Source organism: Quercus robur, chromosome 3, assembly GCF_932294415.1.
Source record: "Quercus robur chromosome 3, dhQueRobu3.1, whole genome shotgun sequence".
Taxonomy (NCBI): domain Eukaryota; kingdom Viridiplantae; phylum Streptophyta; class Magnoliopsida; order Fagales; family Fagaceae; genus Quercus; species Quercus robur.
In genome coordinates this window covers 11,471,001-11,491,077 of record NC_065536.1, presented here as the reverse complement: position 1 = coordinate 11,491,077, position 20,077 = coordinate 11,471,001, and the positions used below count along the sequence as shown (strand labels likewise).

Here is a 20,077-nt window from a genome sequence, read left to right as displayed (position 1 = left end):
AAAAAGATTAAATCCAGATAATACGTGGAACGCAGGAAAGTCATTCTTAAAGAAAAAGTAACAAATATGAACAGTTAGATTACTAAAGAAAATCTTTTCCAAAAAAAAAAAAATTACTAAAGAAAATATACAACACGACCAATATGAAAACATAATCAAACATAAACGACCAAAATATAAATAATTTCAAATTTTAAGGGTTAAAAGTGCTTCCAACCCATGTTTTTCTGTAGAAAGAATTGAATAATAGTCCAACAATGAATTGAAGAGGTTCCATGTTATAGAAAAGAAAAAGGTTTCATAAATTTGATTTGGTTTCTTTTCTTGATACACTTCAACAATGAATTGTCAAAGTTGCATTACAATGGAAAACAGTTGGGTCAAATCTTTTAAGTACAAGTGACAGCTGCCAACCCACATTGCCAGAACATAAAAATAGAAATATCATTGACAAATTTAATACCAATCATCCGCACACAAAGAATTTAATGATACAACTTAATTGACTAGTCTTGGAGATAGGAACAGAAGAGAGTTCTCTAACATAACGTAACCATCCTAAGGAATATGACCTATTACAAGGTTTTAAAAATTGGACCGGACCGGACGGTCTGACCAATTGAACCGGGAATTGTAGACCAGTCCGGTTTTAAAAAATATCTAAAGTCAGCAAAAACTGGTCAAATTTTGGTAAAAATCGGGAACCGGAGGCAAATCCGGTTTTGCCTCCGGTCCGGTTTTTAAAACCATGATAAATAGCTTGGCCATGGTGCTGAAAAATTCCTCTCTTTTTTTCACTGCAAAAAATTAGGAGGCAAATATATAATTTCATTTTCCTAAAAAAAATAACTTTTCTATTTTCTCAAAAAAAAAAAATCCTAAAAACTAACAAGGCACACTTCAATTTCGACAAAGCAAAATCAGATTTTGAACCAGAACTTTTTTTTCTTTACAAAGCTGTGTTTTCCCTTCTGGTTTGACTGGATTTCTTCACTTGTCTTTGCAGCTTTAGCTTACACATTTGTAATTCAATCAGTTGCACTTTCATTGTGTCAACCTCTTTCTACACTATCTTTAACTCTTTTTGCGAATTCATCCCTTCCTCTTTTATACCTTTAGAAACTCTGATAATTACCTGAGTCTTAGTTCTTGGCAGTTTGATCCAAAATCTGTCATTGACCTTGTCATGTTACCTCGGTCTAAGAAGATGAATCATGTTGTTATTTTCAAGGGCAATTGATCATTCTTCATCACATGCTCACGTGCTTCCTTTGATAGTCTATGGTATTCCAGGTTTCTACATACACTTACTTTTTCTTCTTTTTTTGATAAGCACTTTTTCTTCTTCATTCATGCTAGGGTGTGCCTACATAAAAAATGGTCATTTGCAACTTAAATTTTACTGCTTCTATGACTGGTCAAAATGTGAGGTTACACGTTCTTAAAGTCCATCAAAATGTATGTCATTCAAAAAACAACAATAATTGTGCAGGGCTAAGCTTTGAAGTTTATCTAAGAAGATTAATAGCCACTAAACTTTAACATATTCAATAAACAACACAAATTTGATATTACAATGATTCTTAGTCAAATTAAATCTTAATTTTTATGATTTTGCAGGTCTCAGTAGCTCAATTTTCAGATAAAGTAATGATCACTAGGAACGAAAAATCTTCCGTACCTTGAGATATATGTCAATGGCTCCATAGAGGTTGTTATCACAATACCGAGCATCTTTTGGCATTGCTTCTGCAAGTGAATGAGAACTTTTTGCACTAAGGTTTTCATCCCCTACAACTAGCATAAGATAACCATCTATAAATCTTCCAACAGAAAATATTTTTGGTGTGGGTTTGCTGGAAACATAAGATTCTACACACTTAAAACAAAGCTCACATCATAACCATTTTCATTGTCTCCATTATTCCTTTTTTTTTTTTTTTTAAATGAGGTCTCCATTATTCTTAACCAAGAGATCTGGAAAACAATATTGCTACTACATGGAAACAATTCTTCTTTCCAGAATATTCAATAATTCAGAATTGATTTTCATCCATAAAACAATCTTGAGAAGGTGTAGAGCATTGCAAGAAACTGATTTTTTTGCCACAGGGAGCACATTTAATCAAGCATTTAGTTTCATTTGTTCAATGACACCAAAACAACTGATCCCTATAGTGTCTTTGGGAGATGGGTGAGTGGGTGTTGCTTTTTCTAGGTAATTTAACAAAGGATTTTTGAAGAAAGAATCTACAATTCGCACAACTATAAAACAGAGGCAGACTGACTCACATGCACCCATCACATTTTTAGTTATTCTAAACAAAATAATGTTTTTTGGAGTTAAAGCATTGGCTGCATTTTTTTTTTTAATACCATGAGTAAATTTGATCTTCTAAGGAAATAATCTCCATATTTATTACAAGAATATGTTCCCATTATCTTTTGTAACCATTATCCTTTGCCTAAGTTAAAAGTTGAACTTGTATTGATTGTGTATAAGCAAGAAAATGAACAAACAATAACACAATATAGAGATTTAACTTCAAAAGTGAAAAACCCCCAAAAATTAAAAATAAATAAATAAAAGAGAACAAGATTTCCTAAAGAACATAAGAGAGTAAGAATGAAGGTACCTGACAATAAGATTTTGAAAACATTGCTTCTCTAAATTTCCACCCATTATATTAAAATGCTGTTAATGAACCCGCTGGAGAATAAAAGACTATCTGCATCTGCATATCTGTGAAAAAAGGAAGAGTGTAACCCAAAAAGAAGGAAAATTGATTTGAATATGACCAAAAGGAAATTACAATAAGGAGGCAGAATGAAATTCTAAATTCGTACAAATGGATAACCCAAAAACCACCCCCTAAAGCTTGGTAACATAGGTATGACCAACGGAAAGTTTGTACTATGATCATATACTATAGCTGGTGCTCCAAATGAAGGCCAATTGTTCCTTAACCTCTCCCAATCTCTCAAAGACTATAAATAATGGCTTAAAAATTAAGTAAAGGCTCAGGAGATATAGAATTATCTGGAGCAAGCTAACATTTAGTCCAAAAATTAGAATTTCCATGACTAATGATAAATCTGCGTCTACTAATGTGTAGAGTAGTGAGTCTAGTGACCTACAAGTTGACATGACACAGGAAGCCTTTACATGAATAAGTTCAATTAAGTACAAGCAGTTGGGAAGAAAATAAAAGAAACAAAGAATGGGTCCCAATATAAGTGTAGCATCTTATAACTCATTGCCATCCACAATGTCATATGTCTCATTATGGGAGCATTGAGAAGCAACCACTAAATTGAGCTATAACTCATTGCTAAGTAAGGGTCTGCACCATTGTTTCTTAAATTGTTATCCAATTCCACCATCTTTGATGTTTCCATCAAAATACAACCCATCTTCATCACTCTCCCACAAAGCTAACCTTGAATTATCCAAGTTATTATAGCATCCAATCTTTTTTTTTTTGATAGGTATTATAACATCCAGACTTGAAGATTCTGTGCCAAGTGGATACACTTAAGAGAATTATGGATCTTTTTCTCCATTATTTCTGTGTTGGTCGACCACATCAGATCCCATATAAGATTTTTTTGTTCTCTCTTCAAAGCATTGTGCTTCAAGCAATTTTGATCATAATCTATCCCATGCTTCAATTGTCCATCTTACTCTATCTTAGGACTTCCCATCAAATATTAACCCATAAGAAGTCTTTAAATTCAACCTTAATTGTTGCAACAAAACAGGGTTATAAAATGAATCCTTCAGTTGCACTATTATTTCAATTTTCATCAGCTTTGGCATCTTCAAAGCTCACTAAACAGTTATGAAGTAGTAACTAAAAGATAACATAAAGACATGCAATTCATCATTCTCAACAATAAAATTTTTTTAAAAAAAAATGCTGAGTTACATAGGTAACAAACCATTAAAGGTTATCCAGAAATTTCACTATTATAGAATTGTTTACAAATTTTCCCCCTCTCGGGTTATAGAAAATATTTCCCATCACATGCTCACCATAAAAACTGCATGCAATTCAAATGAATAGATACATGTTTTAATTCCTTTATGAATGACTGACATGCAGGATATTTTCAGGAAAAACTGTATTCCCCACAAAGTAACATAAAAATGCATGCTATCACTAACCTCAGGAAATGTATATTGCACAATTTGCACTCAAGATCTAGTAGGGATCGACACATGTTGAATCAGAAGAGTGAAGATATTCTACTTAACAAATGTTTCCCACGATTCCCATTATTACTTGGATATTCAAATAATACTACCCTTTAACAAACGGTAAACACTACCCTTTATAGATAGTGACATGGAGTCAACACTTAAACACTGTATATGATAAATTTGAAGGAATTTCACTTAAGAAGAACTAGTTAACATTGGCAGAAAATTTGAAGTTTCTCTCAATTTGTTTAACTTCCTTTATTCCTCATATCACTGGTGAAACTAAGTAACAACTGTTTCTCAAAGCAAAACAGGACAAATAAGCAAGTAAAAGTTGGAATTATATTCCAGCATTCCCGGAATTTGTGGTTATCATCTCCTCTGTAAAACTTGACCTCGATAGAGTTTTATATTACCACATGGTTGCAAACAGCATTAAAAGCATATGTTTACCCAGCTCAATGAAAAGTATGCCTACCAGTGACACCTGTAATAAGAATAGCTCGAGGTGTGACACCTGGAGGGACCTTAAAAGTGATCTTAATGGGCATAAACTCGCTGGGCACCAGTGAAAAATAGTTGTTTGAGTAATGAACAGGAAGAACTCTAGTGTCTTCTCCTTCCTTGTGATCTATCTTCAAAGCATGAATAGAAAAATGAAAGAAGAAAGCAACTCCTATATTAACCCCATTTACTTTGGTAACCTTCAAACTATCATTTTCATTTGTGAAAAATCTGCAAATCTTCTAGAACAAACCAACCTCATGTTTTTCGTCTGTCCCACTAGTTGCAACTTCTCCTGAGGCCATATCAAAATCACCATTTCCTCGCCTAACCATGAAATTGTTCATATATGTTAAATTTCTAGTCAGCTTTCTTGGCCACATTTTCAACATGCATTTCAATTTCAAAATTGGACCCTTTGATGAAAACCTTTGATATATTCTATAAATATATGGTTCATTCAACTGGCAATAGAACATATGGATAGGTTACAATAGAACGAAAACACATTCTTAAATGTAAAAGACACAATAAGAAGTGAATGTCCATGGAATTTCCTTTCCTTTATCACGGGAGGATGCATACAGAAGTTCTAGCATACTGTGACTCTCCCTTTCAAAACCCTTTTCTTTATGAGTAAATAATTCAATAAAGAGCAGAGGTGCAACCCATGTACAAGGGGAGTATGCAAGAGATACACTGATAATTACAAAGATCAAGCATCTAAATTAGAAATAAAAAACTGTCTTGAAGGATAAAACATTATTTATATTTAATGAATCCACTATATATTTTATGTATATATGTTGTCCTACCAGGTCAAACTTAGTTAACAAGATTTTGTGCCCCTTAAAACTTCCTAACTAGTAAGTCCATCTGTGCTCACATCTAATCTCCAAACTTACGTTCACCTTCAGCAGTTCACCCAGTGCTTTGGTCCATTTTGGTCACCAAGACACCTGGCACATATTTCAAGAACATATTTCATATTAATAAATTTGTCAACAGCTTACTCTGAAAAGTTGTAAGAAACCAGAATGTATAATACTCTCCCCCAAAAATCAGCAATATCTATAATTGTCTCACTTTGCAGCACTTAGAAAGGATCAGGAACGACTTTGTTCTCCACCAAAGTTACCAAAACACAGCTAAAACAGCTAACTCCAAAGTAAATGTTTATGAGGTAACTAAAACAGCTATATCCCATGCTCAACGCAGCGAACGGCAGAACAGCACACAGGTCATTCAACTTCATGCTTGACAGTCTATGTATTGAACAACTAATGAACCTCATTCAAAATTTCTTAATATCATCTATTTTCTAATTGTACTGCAATATGCAAGGCTTTACATTTCAAATATTATCACATACATTTCACATTGCAGGTAACCAAACATAATGACAAACCTAAATAAGTGTAACCAATTATTTACTTTTTTGTTTCTATTGGCGAGATTTACATGAAAATTTCATGAATTTCAATGAAATATCAAGACCAAACTTGTGCAATTACAACCATCATTAGAATCCAACCCTGTAAAATTAATGGCATATATGGTAAAAATTGTAACGAGCAGGGTAAAACCAAAATGTATTGTTGAAAATTTTGATTTGTGAAGCCGAAATGCACTCTTCCTACCCAACCCAACCCAACACATAACTTACAAAACCCAATAAGTTTAACCAAAATTCACAAGAAATTGCAAAATGTTAAATTAATAAATAAAGATTGAAGAGAGTGAAAGATAAATTTACGTTCCGGGAACGACGGCGTTTAGCCAAGGGAAGGTGGTGAGTTCCACTAATCAAGTTAACCTCCGTGGACATCGCTGCGAGTCAGCCCGAGTCTTTCTTGTACTCGCCATTTAAGCCAACCGAGTCATACTCGCTCACAAATGAGAGAGTGATCAGAGTCAGTGTGTGATTCTTTTGTGTCTGTCGGTGTGTGAGAGAGAGAGACAAGGGAAGGAACAGGGGTAGTTTTGGTAATTTGAAAGTCGGAGGTGGGGCCGGGACAGCCACGTGGACGATGTGTTTTAAACTTTTTCTTGCGTCTGTCCCAAATGTTTGTTTACAAATATCCCCGAACAGACCACTTTCCTAGTTTTTCTTTTTGGATAAAAATATCAAAGTTTTTAAAAACACGTATGTAATAAAATTTGAATTTTCCATTAATAGAAATTCTAACAACAAGAGGTAACCGATAATTATAAAGATGATATTACTCAATTTTAATGTGGGAGCATTTCAACTCTATTGGTGTGTTTGTATAAACTGTTAGGAAACAGTATTTTGAATTTAAAATAAGCAATTGTAATAAAATTATGATGAGTTGTGATTGCAAAACAGATTTTTGGGTTTTAAAAATATTCTTTTAATTTTTAAGCTCTCAAAATGACTAACCAAACGGACCTTATATAAGCCTAAAACAATCTGAGCTTAGGTTGGTTTATGAGCTTAGTAATTAGCTTGAAAAACAAACTCATATTTTCTTAAATCTTTCATTAATTGAGAGTTTGGACCACATCTCCAAATTAAATGGGCTTCATAATATAATTGTATTTGATTGTGCTTGAGTTTGAACTTGGTATGGCTTGATTATTGAATCAAGTCAAGTCAAGCTAAGCTCAAGTTTTTAGACTTTCTTATGAGTTCAAACTCATATATAATTTGTAAGCTTGGTTTAAGCTTAAACCAAATTTGAACATTTTACATTTGTTGTTGAGTTGAGTTTGAATTAGGCTCAGCTAGTTTACAACCTAAATTTCTGACCAAATTTCTCCACATTTATTTGCATCCTAAGTGTAGCATCAATTTGATGAATTGCATAGATTATTTATTGCCTAAAGTCCTAAACTTTTTTTCCCCCTTAATGTGCAATAGCAATGTCAATCTTTAGAGAAATATTGACATAAAGATAGTAGTGAGTGCTAATTTTGAGTATGGTTTGTATATTAGTATTTTGTTTGAGATAGAACCCATAATGTTTGCTACAAAATCGCTTATTCAATCTTGCTCTTTTATAAAGGGAGTTTGCATAATTCTAATCTCAAGCAAAGAATAAAGCTGTTCAAGGTCCTTTTCTCCACACACACACACACACACACACACAAAGAAAAAAGAAAAAGAAAAAGAAAAAGTTGTTCAATGTCCATTGAAGCTTTCTTTAGGACTAGCACACACACACATACACACAAAAAAGAAAAAAAAAAGTTGTTCAATGTCCATTGAAGCTTTCTTTAGGACTAGCAAAGCATAAAGTTATTTTATACTTATTGGTTAAATCCAATCTTGTTATGTAATATGCCCCAAATACCTTCCAAATTTCAAGTCTTGTTATGTAATATCTCCTTACTTGAGCCCCTAAAGAAACCATATAACTCTATCCTTACTTTGTTAGAGAAATGTAAAACCAAAGAAATCATGTAACTCTATCCTTACTTTGTTAGAGAAATGTAAAACCATGACTGAGTTAAAACAAGTACATGGGCTGATGATCACTACATCAGTTATAAAAAATGTAATTCTTTGAACAGGCTAATTGATTTTTGTGTAATTTTTTTTACACTAAGACCTCAATTATGCAAGTACCTCTTTGCCACAAATTTTTTTAAAAGCAAGTTCAAAAGTTACTTACACAAATTATGGATGTTCAAAATCCCATCGTGAAAATTGAGTTTTAATTGGACGTGTATGCTTCTACTGGTTTACTCCTTTTTATTTTTTTTTTGATAAGCTGGTTTCCTCCTATTTATCTGTCATGTTCAGATTGGAAGCTACAAGATTGAAAAGCAATTGACTTTATTTCAAAGTGGAATGTGGTGGATAGGACTAGTTTGATTGCTGAGAAAGTAAATGACAGTTGGGCTAGCTAGGCTAAAGAGATGTTTAACGATTACCATACTTATGGAATATGTGTGGTTGTCTACCAGCTTGGATATGATTCTACTGATTCAAATATAAATTTCTATATGATAATTGCAATTGCTATTATAGGTATGTATGCAAAATGTGACTTCTTCAGATATGCAAGGGAACTGCTCATCAAACTTCCCCAAAGAAATTTGGTGGCATTTCATTCTATGATTGGTGCTTATAATCGGTATGGCAGGGTTGAGGAAGCACTATGTTTGTTCTTTGCTATGCTGATTGCTGGAATTTTTGTATGGGTAATATTATTTTTTTTAGTATGGTGTGGGTATTGTTACTGGGATTTGTCTAGTAGAAATCTAGGATTGAGATCAAGTACAATACCAAAGGGTTGAGATTGATAGTTGAAAAAAAAAAAACAATTTTCAAGTTCAACCCTTGAATAAATTTTTTTTTTAAAAAGTGTAAAAAAGTTAAAGTTAAAAAGTAAAAATGGTAAAAAAATATCTATGCCAAAATTAGAGATGCAATAATTGCTCGGAAGATTTTTAGGAAAATGCAAAAAAAAGATGCAATGGCATGAACTAGTATGATCATTGGTTTAGCTATGCATATTGCTTAATAATTCCTGAGGAGATCACATGCCTTGGGGTTCTATGTGCATGTATGTAGTATTCATGTTGGTTTGCACTTCACCACAATGACAGGTTTATGGCCTGGAGCCAACAATTATTTTAGTAAATATATCACAATTGATTTTGTAATGTTATTTCAATTTATGTTTCATCATTCCTTTGTACAAATGTACCACTAGGTCTACTCGAGAAAATGGGAAATTTTCTAAGCTGGATTCACTGAAAATAAATCTACTTGATTTCAATTGGAAGACTTCTCGAAATAATAAATTAAAAATTAAAAAAAAAAAATTTAATTTGAAGTCAATTGGCGCTGTAACTGAAATTAGAAAGTCTATTTTGTACAAAATTAGGAAGTTCTTTCACTCTATTTTCTCACAAGTCATTTTGCACCCCTTGTTAAAAAATTTCTATTACATTAATCATACGAGATACGACTGAATCTCTGTGCTCATAAAGGCAGTGGCCAATTCATTACACACTAAACAAAATATAATAGCTAGTTGGGAATTTAGATAACACAATCCAAGCATGATCTCCTAGAATATTAATTAAATGCCAACTAAAAAAGGGTTATCTCAATTTTTCAAAGGCCTAAAGAATTTTTTTTTTTTTTTATAATAATTATAAGAAAGGCAGTTATTTTATTTCAATAAGTAAAACATGGATTACAAAAGCAGCAAAAATTAGCTGCACGGTAAAGAAGTTACAACAACACGAGGAAAACACCTCAGTCAAACAATAACCTCATACAAAGCTGCATTCTTCAGCCTTACCAAAGACATAGATGGCCATTTTTATGGATTCTCTCCTGTGCACATTAACGCTGCATCAAGTATATATTTAAATGCAGCATTGCCCAAGCCTTTGTAAAGAACAACTTGAGCCCCCTAAATTCTGAATACACCTCCTGCTTTAATGAGGCAACCAGAACATCCATAATATGTTTAGGAAATGCAAAAGCCATCCCATTTCCATTGATCAAGCCTCCTCTCCAATCCCCTGTCCATATTCTGTTTACAAGGAATTGGACTTGTTAGCAAGAAGCATTTCACAATTTGGTTTGATGAGAATTCTTAATGAAGGATGAAAAAGATGATAAACGGAAAATTTCCATGTAATTCAACCATCTTAGTGAAACAAGTTGATGATTGCTAAGGATACGGTTGAAGTTACAGACAATCATTGATATTGATTGCACTACTTGAGCAGCTAATCGGTGAGAAGAAACAATGTCATAAAATTATAAAGAGAAAGAGTTACATTAGTTGCACAAGGCACGCTTTCATGTCTTTACGTAAAAATATTAAAAGAGCAACTCAACTCAATTTAAGTTAGCTAAACCTTTTTACAACTACATTGGGGTGAGCTCTAAAGATCCTAATCAACTAACAAGGGTTATATAGCCAAATTCATTTATTTTAGACGAGGTAAGTCAAGAAACAAGAATCATAATAAGCTAATCATATGCGCACTTGTGGGTCTATAACCAATTGATGCTCATAGAAAACCAACATATCCTTATAGTTTGACATGCGGACAAAGAGAACTGGTACAAAAAGGCGAAAATTTGTTAATCAACTCTAGGTCTTAAAAGATAATGTGGTACACACCATCTGCCAACTTCTTTCCCTCCCTATTTGGCCCTTATCTACCAAGTTTGCAAAGTAGGCAAAACCAATTAGAAGTTCAACCAGCTTTTAAATCAAGAACAAGCTAATAATCCAAACATCCAATTACATTGAGAGATTATCCGACCAAACACAGAATATTAGAAATATATGAGTGGTTAGTATATCAAACCAATGGCTGTCCCTTCCCATCTTGATCCAAGTTATCGAGAATGAGCCTTTTATGTAGAGCTTACCCTTCATCTGTCATGTGTCTAAACAACTCAGCCAAAACCCCATATATGTTTCCATATTGTGCATGCATTCTGTCCACAACAACAAAGCTTTGGACTTTCTTTTCAATCTTAATCCAACTCATACCCGTTTCTTTTGCCACCCCATTTCCCTCATTCTCTTAATAGTCCTTGCTCTCTCTTTCCATCTCCCATTAGAAGAAAATAGATATTGGACAATAAAATATATGGTGCTGGGCTTTTATGGTGCTCTTTGTAGCATATTTTCCCATCTCTGAATCACCATGAATGCTACAAGAACCATCAACACTGCATCAACTATTTCAATCCAGCATTTCCCAAGCCTTTGTAAAGCACATCTAATCTCCAAACTTACCTTCAGCAATTCACCCAGTGCTTTGGTCCATTTTTGTCACCAAGACACCCAGCACACATATTTCATATTAATAAATTTTTCAACAGCTTACTCTGAAAAGTTGTAAAAAACCAGAATGTGTAATACTCTCCCCCAGAATCAGCAATATCTATAATTGTCTCACTTTGTAGCCCTTAGAAAGGATCAGGAATGACTTTGTTCTCCACCAAAGTTACCAAAACACAGCTAAAACATCTAACTCCAAAGTAAATGTTTATGAGGTAACTAAAACAGCTATATCCCATGCTCAACTCAGCAAATGGCAGAAACTACACAGGTCAATCAACTTCATGCTTGACAGTCTATGTATTGAACAACTAATGAACCTCATTCAAAATTTCTTAATATCATCTATTTTTTAATTTTACTGCAATATGCAAGGCTTTACATTTCAAATATTACGACATACATTTCACATTGCAGGTAACCAAACATAAATAATAAACCTAAATATGTGTAACCAATTATATACTTTTTTGTTTCTATTGGTGAGATTTACATGAAAATTTCATGAATTTCAATGAAATATCAAGACCAAACTTATGCAATTACAACCATCATTAGAATCCAAACCTGTAAAATTAATGTCATTTATGGTAAAAATGAACCAGGCAAAAAAAAACTTACTCAAATACACAAATTTGAGACCTGAATCTCATTCAAATTCTTAATATAATTTAATCTTCCAAGCACAAAAGATGACATCAATACGCACGGCTTCACATTTCAAACATTCCATCAATACATTTCAGTTCCTACCTTATCAAACACATTTTTTTTTACTTAACAAAAATTGTGACGAGCAGGTTAGAAACCAAAATGTATTGTTGAAAATTTTGATTTGTGAAGCCGAAATGCATTCTTCTTACCCAACCCAACACATAACTTACAAAACCCAATAAGTTTAACCAATCTGAGCTATGGGATTGAGAAATTCTGTAGCTTGAATTCTATATTATAATGCATGATTCGGATTTCAATATTTCACAATCAAGGGTGTAGACTATAAATATTATTTATAGCAGTGGTTCTTATATATTGTAATACAATCAAAGATGGTCCGAAGAAAAAAAAAACTCTATTTGACAGGACTTCTTCCCCTGTTTAAATTACGCAATCTCAATCAAGTGTTTGTTGTTAGATGTCTCTTCTTCTTTTTTTTGTGGGGGGGGGGGGTAAATAGTGTCTGTTCTTCAATGATAAAGCAGGAAATGCTGCAAGATGCACAAAATTAAAGCACAACCAGTGTTCCTCTTTCTCTATAACTCTCTCCCATCCCTTCATTTTTTCCCTCTAAGCCTATAATCCTTTATTGAGTAATGATATTTATATTCATTTTCTCCCAACTCTCCATTGAGTAATGATGTATCAAATGTGGCTTGGGACAAATATTTTGTCTTTAATTATTGGTCTGAGCAGATGTTGAACCACCACACATGCAAACTTGCACATGCAGACACAATACACAATCGTTTGGCATGGTCTTAGTTGCTCGGATACTAATCTACAAGAAGGCTCAGCATCATGGCTTTAGACATCATATTGCAGTTTCTAGGTTTATTTGGCTCTCATATGCTGTAAACACATCTGAAGATTGATAGTGAGGATTGTGGAGAACCATATGATCTTGATCATCCGCTTTTATTCACTGAATGGCATGCCATGGTGCTGAATGTGGTGGTGGAACCACAAGAATTTCACTCAGAAACAAATTAGTGCTACCCTTCCTCTAGCAGATTAGGAGCTGAACAACTAGAAGCTTCTAATTAAGGTAGGTTTAGCAAGCAAAGAACTGTTTCATGGAGCATATGGGCATAATCAACTGATGTCACAGCAATTTTTAGTATTTATTGAACTTCCTTTCGAAAATTATGGTAGATTCTGTAACAATAACAAAAATGAAATGTAAACTTCTAACTACATACACAATGCCATTGACATAAATCCAATCAACCCGATGAGTTAAATTGACATCACCAACATTCAGTATTCACATAGATGATTGGAGGCATATATAAGCAGTATCGGCTTCCATTTTCTCCAATAATCTGGGTGTGATTGGCCACATGAGTTTGAAGCCATCCAAATGTTAAAACCAATCAACATGTTGGGTTGAAGTTTTAGGTTGCTTCTTCAGCTTTTGATACCGATTGTTCTCAAACATGGTTTTAACTATAAGAGAATAAAGCAATTCTGCCTTGGGTGATGAATTATAAGGCATGCTCAAGATACTAAGATATCAAAGAAACTATAAATAGAAGCCATAAGATATATCCCAAAATTGTAAGATACTATTTATGTCAGTGATATGTGATCACATCAAGGTTATTCATAGCACAAACCAGTGTATGTTTATCCTGGGCTTTTGGCTGTAATCTATACGGAGTATGAGAATGCAGGTTATACACTAATCAAGCTGACTCAAGAATATGCTAGCTCCATTTCTTTCACAAGTGTGGCTACAGTGAAGTGATTCTATACAGTTAATTTGTATCAATTTTTGCACCTACAACAGTCAACAGTGATTTCCGAAAGGTAAGAGATATGACTATATACCTGTCTAGTAGCTCCTCTAAGATAAATCTCTGCGATGGTGTAATGTAATGAATACAACTTTTTGGGCACTGATCTACTGCGAGCTGAAATTGGTAGTCCTCACCATGACCTAATCTGATCATATGCACAGATGTTTCAAAGCTGAAATTTTTAATTAATATCATTGGATCAAATTCATTTTTTTTTGATAAGTAAGAATGTTATATATACGAATGGCTACTCTATGCATAAAAAAAACATAGAGCAAACCCAGAAAGTACAAGGAGGACTAAAAGAAATGGTCAAATTCATGTTAATAGTAGTTATAATACTATTGGAACTACCAAACTGGAAACCTTTTTTATGAATAAAAAGGCAAACTGGCAACTTGTGTCTTTCTTCGAATTCTTCTATTTTATTTTTCTAAAATATCCTTAACACCATCCTGTAAAGTGGCTATATTATTAAATCAAAAAATTTATTTTCCTCTATGGATAACAGCAGGTGCAGTTTTGCTTGAGAAGGATGCAATAATATATGCAAAAAGAACGAGAGTCTGGAAAACAAAATATATCAAAGTTTACATTTTACTCAACCATTTTTCTGCAAAGTTCTTCAATAAGATGTATAAGAAATGATTCCATAAGGAAGTCATGTTGTTTGTACTATAGGACATTTTCAAATCAGTAGATTTTGATGGATTTTGAGAACCTTCAATCATTTTAGTAAACTCATTATAATATTATCTCTGAAAAATTTTAACTAAAAAAACTAACAAAGTAGAAATAGGAGATTCTTTGCATACATTAGAGTGAATGAGATCGAATGGCACAGACACAAAAGTCTCACTATTATTAAATGCCAAAGCCTAATGTTTTCCAAGATAGGATGAGATACAATCTAAGGATCAAAAGAGATCTAACCTAACATACCCTTAGACACTAAAGTTTGGACCCAAAATCGAAAAGCATGACCTAGCTGTAACCTGTAAATACCACAACTCCAAAGAGGTGATGCTATGTGAGTTGACGTAACGAAGACAACTACGTGGGAAGAAGAAAAGCTCAAAATTTGATCCCACAGATATTGCATGTGTCCTAGTGTTTAAAGGGAGAATTATTCTTCGTGGTTGGACCTAATCTTTTATTCATAAATATCTTATGTGACGTATTGGCATTGGAGGGTGTAAATGTGGGCTTTTACACCACATCCTTATTTTAATCTCTATTAATAAACAGACTTCCATGATAAGTATTGCAGTTTGCATAAGATGTAAGTCGACAAGTCTTCTTCACCTCAATTGGGAAGAAGGATGTAGATAGCTCACATAGTCAAATCTTGTTTTTCTGATTTTCCATGCGGGGCAATCCAATGGGGCATAGACTTAAAATTGTGCTGAAGATTCTACAAATAAAACAAGTTTGCTCATAATGGTTGATAACTTCTTAGTAAAACTAGAGTATCTTAAATTTTGAATGTTGGTTTAAGAAAGAGGCAAGCTGAAAGAAGACAATTCTTCACAAATTCACATAATAATGAATGCTATAACTGACCTCAGGAAATGTATATTGCAATCCAGCAGGGATTGACAAGTGTTGACTCTGAAGATGCTCTACTAAACAAAAGTTTCCCGCAACTCCTGTTGTTACTTGGATATTCAAAGAACACTCAACAACCCAGGCACTTCTATTTTCTAACCGTGTTGTAGCATGCATATATACCCTCTTTGTAATCATAATAAAATCGATGAAACCATGTGGGGACCAATTATTCTCACTGGCTGCATCATTTAAGAAAGCATCCTATCTGAATTATCTGATTACAATAAGGAAAGAACAATTCTCCCGACAGAACAAAACCCAATAAGTATTGTTGAAACCAAAATGTATTGTTGAAAATTTTGATTTGTGAAGCTGAAATGCATTCTTCCTACCCAACCCAACCCAACCCAATAAGTTTAACTAAAATTCACAAGCAATTGTAAAATGTTAAATTAATAAATAAAGATTGAAGAGAGTGAAAGATAAATTTACGTTCCGGGAACGATGGCGCTTAACCAGAGGGGATGTGGTGGGTTCCACTCAGATAAACCTCCGTGGACATCGCCGCGAGTCAGCCCGAGTTGAGCCGAGTCTTCCATGTACTCGCCATTTAAGGCGACTGAGTCATGACTCGCTCAAAAATGTGTGAGAGAGAGAGTCAGAGTGTGTAATTCTTTTTTGAGCCTCTGAGTGTTGTGAGGGAGAAGGGAATGAGACAAGGGTATTTTTGGTAATTTGAAAAATAGGAGGTGGTATTCATTAACTGTTGAAATGCGTTTAGGTTCAGACGATGTGTGGTTTTGTTACTTCTAGTTCCAGAAGTTGGCATGTGGCCGTTCGTATGGTGGATGGTGGAGATTGAAGAGAGTTCTATTCTATATGCTGAGTGTCCTTTAAATTTTGAAGTATCCCCGACCAGACCACTTCTCTAGTTTTATTTTTATTTTTATTATTATTATTTTTTTATAGATAAAAATATCAAAGTTTTTTTAAAAAAAAGTATGTAATAGAATTTGAATTTTTCATTAAATTGGATAGAAATTCTAACAAAAAGAGGTAAAGTACTTATTACCAATAATTGTAAAGATGACATTACTCAATTTTAATGTGGGAGCATTGCAACTCTATAGGTGTGTTTGTATAAATGGTTAAAAAAAGTTGTTTTGAATTTAAAATGAACATTTGTAAAAAAATTAGGAGGAGTTGTGGTTGCAAAATTAAGTTTTGAGTTTTAAAAAAGCTTTTTTAAGCTCCAAAAACCACCTAACCAAATAGACCTTATATAAGCCTAAAACAAACCGAGCTTAGATTGGTTTATGGGCTTAAGCTTGAAAAACAAACTTATATCCTACTAAGTCTTTCATTAATTGTGAGTTGGGACCACATCTCCAAATTAAATGGGCTTGGTAATATACTTGTATACTGTGCTTGAATTTGAGCTTAAGCACGGCTTGATTGACGAATCAAGTTGAGCCCAAGTTTTAGGACTTTCTTACAAACTCAAGCTCAAACATAGTTTGTAAGCTTGGTTCAAGCTTAATCCAAATTTGAACATTTTACATTTTTTATTGAGCTGATTTTCAATTAGGCTCGGCTAGTTTAAAATCCTAAATTTTTGACCAATTTCTCCATGTTTATTTACATCCTAAGTGCAACATTAATTTGATGAATTGCATAGATTATTCATTGCCTAAAGTCTTAAACTTTTTTCCCCTTAATGTGCAATAGCAATGTCAATCTTTAGAGAAATATTGACATAAAGATAGTAGTGAGTGCTAATTTTGAGTATGTTTTGTATATTAGTATTTTGTTTGAGATAGAATGCATAATGTTTCCTACAAAATCGCTTATTCAATCTTGCTCTTTTATAAAGGGGGTTTGCATAATTCTAATCCCAAGCAAAGAATAAAGTTGTTCAAGGTCCTTTTCTCCACACACCAAAAAAAAAAAAAAAAAAAAAAAAAAAAAAGAGAGAAAAAGTTGTTCAATGTCCTTTGAAGCTTTCTTTAGGACTCGCAAAGCATAAAGTTGTTTTATACTTATTGGTTAAATCCACTATTGTTATGTAATATACTCCAAATACCTTCCAAATTTCTAGTCTTGTCATGTTATTTCTCCTTACTTGAGCCCTTGAAGAAACCGTACAACTCTATCCTTTGTTAGAGAAATGTAAAACCATGACTGAGTTAAAACAATTACATGGGCTGATGATCACTATATCAGTTATAAAAAATGTAATCCTTTGAACAAGCTAATTGATTTTTGTGCAATTTTTTTACACTAAGACCTCAATTATTCAAGTACCTCTTTGCTTCAAATTTTTTAAAAGCATATTTAGAAGTTACTTACACAAATTATGGATGTTCGTAATCCCATCATGAAAATTGGGTTTTAACTTTTAAGTGGATGTGTATGCTTCTACTGGTTTAATCTTTTTTTTTTTGATAAGTTGGTTTCCTCCTATTTATGCTCAGGATTTAAAGCAATTGACTTTATTCAAAGTAGAATGTGGTGGCTAAGACTAGTTCTGGAATTCTCTAAAAGCCTAGTGAGATTAAATTAGTTGCACAAGGCACACTTTCATGTCTTTAAGTAAAAATATTTAAGAGCAACTCAATTCAATTTAACTTAGCTAAAACTTTTTACAACTACATTGGGGTGGGCTCTAAAGATCCTAATCAACTAACCAGGGTTACATAGCCAAAATTCATTTATTTTAGACGAGATAAGTCAAGAAACAAGGATCATAATAAGCTAATCATATGCGCACTTGTGGAGTTGTGGGTATATAACCAATTGATGCTCATAGAAAATCAACATATCCTTTTAGTTTGACTAGCAGACAGAGAACTAGTACAAAAAGGGGAAAATTTTGTTAATCAACTCTAGGTCTTAAAAGATAATGCAGTACACACCATCTGCTAACTTCTTTCCCTCCCTATTTGGCCTTTATCTACCAAGTTTGCAAAGTAGGCAAAACCACTTAGAAGTTCAACCAGCTTTTAAATCAGGAACAAGCTAATAATCCAAACATCCAATTACATTGAGAGATTATCCGACCAAACACAGAACATTAGAAATATTTGAGTGGTTAGTAAATCAAATCAATGGCTGTCCCTTCCCATCTTGATCCAAGTTATAGAAAATGAGTCTCTTAGGTAGAGCTTACCCTTCATCTGTCATGTGTCTAAACAACTTAGCCAAAACCCCATATATGTTTCCATATTGTGCATGCATTCTATCCACAACAACAAAGCTTTGGACTTTCTTTTCAATCTCAATCCAACTCATATCTGTTTATTTTGCCACCTCATTTCCCTCATTCTCTTAATAGTCCTTGCTCTCTCTTTCCATCTCCCTTTAGAAGAAAATAGATAGTGAACAATAAAATATAGGGTGCTAGGTTTTTAGGGGCTGCTGAAAAAAAACTGATCTGCAGCATATATTCCCATCTCTAAATCACCATGAATGCTACAAGAACCAAGCAAGGCTTGCCAATTCTCAAGTAATCCTTCAATAAAATGTTTTGCTTTAGTAAGAAGTCCTGCCCAACCCAACAAGTCAACAACACAAGCATAGTGTTCCGATCTTGGACTCAACCCATGATCTTTAGCCATGGATTCCAACAACTCCATGCCCCTTTCAACTAAGCCAACATGGCAGCAAGCATGGAGCAAGGACAGCAATGTAACATCCGTTGGCTGTATGCGTTCCAACCTCATCTCTTCATACATTTGTAGTGCCTTGGAGCCAGCCCACAAAGGACAAAAGATGCAATTAAGGAGTTCCATGAGACTGAGTTCCTTTGAGACATCCAATTGAAGACTTTGATCGAATCCTCCAAATCCCTGCACTTGGAGTAAATGTTTATAATTCGATTCCTAACAAAAGTATAATCACTAAAGTTGTATTTGATAAGCATGAATACTTCGTTCTCCACAACCTCAATCTCTGTCATGTTAGTTATACATAATTACTATTATAAAGTTGCCAACATTCTCCACAAACATCAGAAATGATAATCAACTGCAACCCCTTTCTGCTGTACGCGTCTCTGAACAAACAGAAATGTACTGTGTAACAAAATTGAGGTGAGAAACTCTAACGAACAGAGGACAAAACCCACTACAAACTAAAATAAGAAAAGAGGAAAAAGATAAGGTAAGGGACCAAATCTAAAAAGAATTCACATACTCAAAATACATAAGGGTATATACAGGTAGGAACTATCTACTGTCTCAATTGCACGCCTTCAGCAACTGTCACTTTCCAATGCCAAGTTCTTATGCAGTGTCTCTTGTTCCATCAGAGATCCTGCATTGCACTTATATTTAATAGAGGACTTAGAAGTTAGAACCTGGATAGATGGCTAATGAAAAAAACAAATGATATCAGCCTATCACAAAACCTACTAAATATAATACGCCACAGAAATTGAACAAATACTGTATCTTGCTTGTGGAAGCAAAAAATAATAATAAGTTAATAGTAGTAAGATCATTTTGTCT

The 20,077-nt window shown here is 33.6% G+C and overlaps 2 protein-coding genes and 1 long non-coding RNA gene across 21 annotated transcripts in view; 1 reads left to right on the top strand and 2 right to left on the bottom strand.

Annotated features, from left to right (window-relative positions):
• LOC126717045 (uncharacterized) overlaps positions 1 to 20,077 on the bottom strand; it is a 93,433-nt gene that overhangs the window by 26,606 nt on the left and 46,750 nt on the right. For 3 of the 8 annotated variants that reach the window (XM_050418204.1, XM_050418203.1, XM_050418202.1), the window contains exons 1-3: positions 4,966 to 6,458; positions 4,683 to 4,839; positions 1,682 to 1,797 (exon numbers count right to left, since the gene is read on the bottom strand). In XM_050418204.1, the coding sequence (XP_050274161.1) occupies positions 1,682 to 1,797; positions 4,683 to 4,839; positions 4,966 to 5,187 (495 nt within the window). In that variant the 5' untranslated portion in view covers positions 5,188 to 6,458. The other 5 variants (XM_050418206.1, XM_050418208.1, XM_050418209.1 and 2 more) reach the window with 5 other exon arrangements.
• On the top strand, positions 5,798 to 11,910 carry LOC126717050 (uncharacterized). The gene is made up of 2 exons (XR_007652410.1): positions 5,798 to 5,891; positions 11,715 to 11,910. It is a non-coding gene; the product is annotated as an uncharacterized LOC126717050 (long non-coding RNA).
• On the bottom strand, positions 9,839 to 16,258 carry LOC126717047 (uncharacterized). 12 transcript variants are annotated; one of them, XM_050418212.1, is made up of 5 exons: positions 16,062 to 16,249; positions 15,582 to 15,843; positions 15,356 to 15,432; positions 14,050 to 14,163; positions 9,839 to 10,227 (listed from the first exon to the last, which is right to left on the bottom strand). In XM_050418212.1, exons 2-5 carry the CDS (start codon positions 15,762 to 15,764, stop codon positions 10,035 to 10,037), a joined length of 567 nt encoding a protein of 188 aa, XP_050274169.1. In that variant the 5' UTR covers positions 15,765 to 15,843; positions 16,062 to 16,249; the 3' UTR covers positions 9,839 to 10,034. The 12 variants fall into 12 exon arrangements, 5 of the variants coding, with proteins under 5 accessions (XP_050274169.1, XP_050274168.1, XP_050274170.1 ...); XM_050418211.1 differs by having other exon boundaries at positions 15,582 to 15,808; XM_050418213.1 differs by lacking the exon at positions 16,062 to 16,249 and having other exon boundaries at positions 15,582 to 15,784; positions 15,818 to 15,996.

Coding starts and splice junctions, on each gene's coding strand:
- LOC126717047 (XM_050418212.1), bottom strand. CDS start 15,764: ATGATTACAAAGAGGGTATATATGCATGCTACAACACGGTTAGAAAAT. Junction 14,164..15,355: donor GAAAAACAAGATTTGACTAT/GTGAGCTATCTA, acceptor GCATATGATCAG/ATTAGGTCATGGTGAGGACT. Junction 10,228..14,049: donor TTAGAGGAGCTACTAGACAG/GTATATAGTCAT, acceptor CCTTGTAAACAG/AATATGGACAGGGGATTGGA.